The sequence below is a fragment of the Dipodomys ordii genome, unplaced genomic scaffold (assembly GCF_000151885.1).
Source record: "Dipodomys ordii isolate 6190 unplaced genomic scaffold, Dord_2.0 Scaffold78, whole genome shotgun sequence".
In the NCBI taxonomy this organism is placed as follows: domain Eukaryota; kingdom Metazoa; phylum Chordata; class Mammalia; order Rodentia; family Heteromyidae; genus Dipodomys; species Dipodomys ordii.
Window position 1 is genome coordinate 7,974,583 of NW_012267294.1, and position 2,344 is coordinate 7,976,926.

Here is a 2,344-nt window from a genome sequence, read left to right on the forward strand (position 1 = left end):
AAGTGTCAGCTACCTAGTTTGAGTCCCAGTCTCAGACAGAAAAAAAAGACTATGTAGCTACATTTGAGAAAATAATAATGACCACTGGACCCAGAAATATCTTAAGTATTCTCAGACAGTATAATCTCTGTGAACAGCATTAGAAATGAATTTCATAGTTTTCACAGGTTTTGGAGAGAAAACTGAAAATTTCAAAAGCACAGATCAAGTGGAATTAATTTATTTCCTAGGACAATGGACTGTATCCTTCAACCAAAGATCCATTTACTTGAGGGTAAATCAGCTAAATCCCAAAATCGCACCTCAGTCTTTGTCAAGACATTAACATTCTTCCTCAAAATTTTCTTGACAAGAAATTTAAAAACTGGGCATGAAAAACCCTTCTAAAGTCAAGAAAAAAAATCAATGTAACTCCTTACCATTTATAGTCAGTTTAGCTTTCTGAGAGTAATTGGAGCCAAAGTGATTAGTAACAATGCACTGGTATCTTCCTTCCTCTGTGAAGTTCACCCCAAGAAGATGCAAGACGCTGGTGTACTCCAGAGCTTCCCCAGCTTGCTGCTGATAGCGCACAAAATTCTCCACGTCCGCATCACACAGGATCTCACCGTCCTTGCGCCACATAACAGACATGGGTGAGTCGCTGCTGCTCACTGCAGCACAGGTCAGCGTCACGTTAACGCCCCTTAGGGCGACTGTGGTTTCGGGATGCGTTCTTATCTGTGGCTTGAGAAAATCATCTGAGGGAAAACCCCAACAGGCAGCCAGGTCAGGGACTTACTTTTGCTTTATGTTCAACTGTAAAGACTGTAAAACTGTAAATTCTGTTTATATAGTGAGTAGCATATTGAAGCAGAAGGATATACTAGAAGTAGAGTCTAATGCCCTTGTTTAAAGTCCAGAAAAGTCAAACAGCTTGCTTCAAGACACTGTATTGAGGCAGAACCTAATCTTAAGATGTGGCTTTTTTTTCCTACTATCCTCACTGCTGTCTTGCTTAGAATGCTTTTTTTTGGGGGGTGGGTGGGTGGGTAGAGTGGGTCATGGGGCTTGAACTCTGGTCCTGGGCGCTGTCCTGAGCTTCTTTGGCTTGAGGCTAGCATTCTATCCTTGGGCCACAGCACCACTTCTGGTTTTTGAGTAGTTAATTGGAGAGCACTCTACCACTGAGCCACCTTCCAGCCCCAAGCAGTATGGTTTAACAACTACTTATATAGCATTTACATTGAGATTATAAGCAACCTAGACATAACCTAAGTATCCAGGAGAATGTACATGGGTTATCTATAATACAACATTTTTTATATAAGAAACCTGAGCATCTGTGAGGTCTGGTATCCATAGAGGGTCCTGGAACCAGCCTTCTGTGGATACTGAGGGACAACTGTACTACATAAAGCTAAGAATTAGTCATCACACACTACACTTGAAAGGACATTTAAGTATCAGCAGTTTAGATATGTACCTAAAAGGTTAAGTGCTAGAACAAAAGCCACCTTTGTCCATGACTCCCATAACCTCCCCCAAAACTCTCCCATTCTAGTCTTACAAAACATGCTCTCTACAACTCCTTCATATTAACAACAAATACAAAATACACGAATTAGTACATGGTTATACAAGTGTATTACAGCATTACTGGTGGTACTTAAAAATTCCTACTGGCACTTTTCAAGATCTACTAAAAATGCTTTTTTATAAAAGTGTTGGTCCTGGGGCTTGAACTCAGGGCCTTGACACTGTCTCTGAGATTTTTGAAAATGTGCTCAAAGCTAGTACTCTACCACTTGAGCCACAACTCCACTTCTGGCTTTTTTGGTAGATAACTGAAGGTAAGAGTCTCAATGTAGGGGCTGGGAAGGTAGCTCAGCAGTAGAGTGCATGCCTTGCAAGCATGAGGCCCTGGGTTCGATTCCTCAGCACCACATAAACAGAAAAAGCCCGAAGTGGCGCTGTGGTTCCAGTGGTAGAGCACTAGCCTTGAGCTGAAGAGCTGAGGGACAGCGCCCAGGCCCAGAGTTCAGGCCTCATGGCCGGCAAAAAAAAAAGAGTCTCAATGGACTTTCCTGCCTGGGCTGGCTTCAAACCATGATCCTCAGATCTTAGCTGCCTGAGTAGGTAGGATTACATGCATGAGCCACCAGTACCCAGCTTTAAAAATACTTTTAAAAAAATCACCAGGCAATTCCAGGAAATGGAAACAAGAGGTTTTTCTTTCCCCTTTTTGTTTTGTATGTTTGTTTATCTGTCTTAGGGGGAGAGGTAAGGGAGACACAGAAATGGAAGGACACAGGGTGAACAAATGTAGCAGTGGTACTCAGTAGATACTATGTTTTTTTTTTTT

General features: G+C 42.0%; 1 protein-coding gene across 1 annotated transcript in view; it reads right to left on the reverse strand.

Moving 5' to 3' along the window:
- LOC105991899 (leucine-rich repeats and immunoglobulin-like domains protein 2) overlaps positions 1 to 2,344 on the reverse strand; it is a 68,181-nt gene that overhangs the window by 12,824 nt on the left and 53,013 nt on the right. Inside the window, exon 10 of the mRNA XM_013024643.1 lies at positions 420 to 740. Within this exon, the coding sequence (XP_012880097.1) occupies positions 420 to 740 (321 nt within the window). The remainder of the gene's footprint in view (positions 1 to 419; positions 741 to 2,344) is intronic.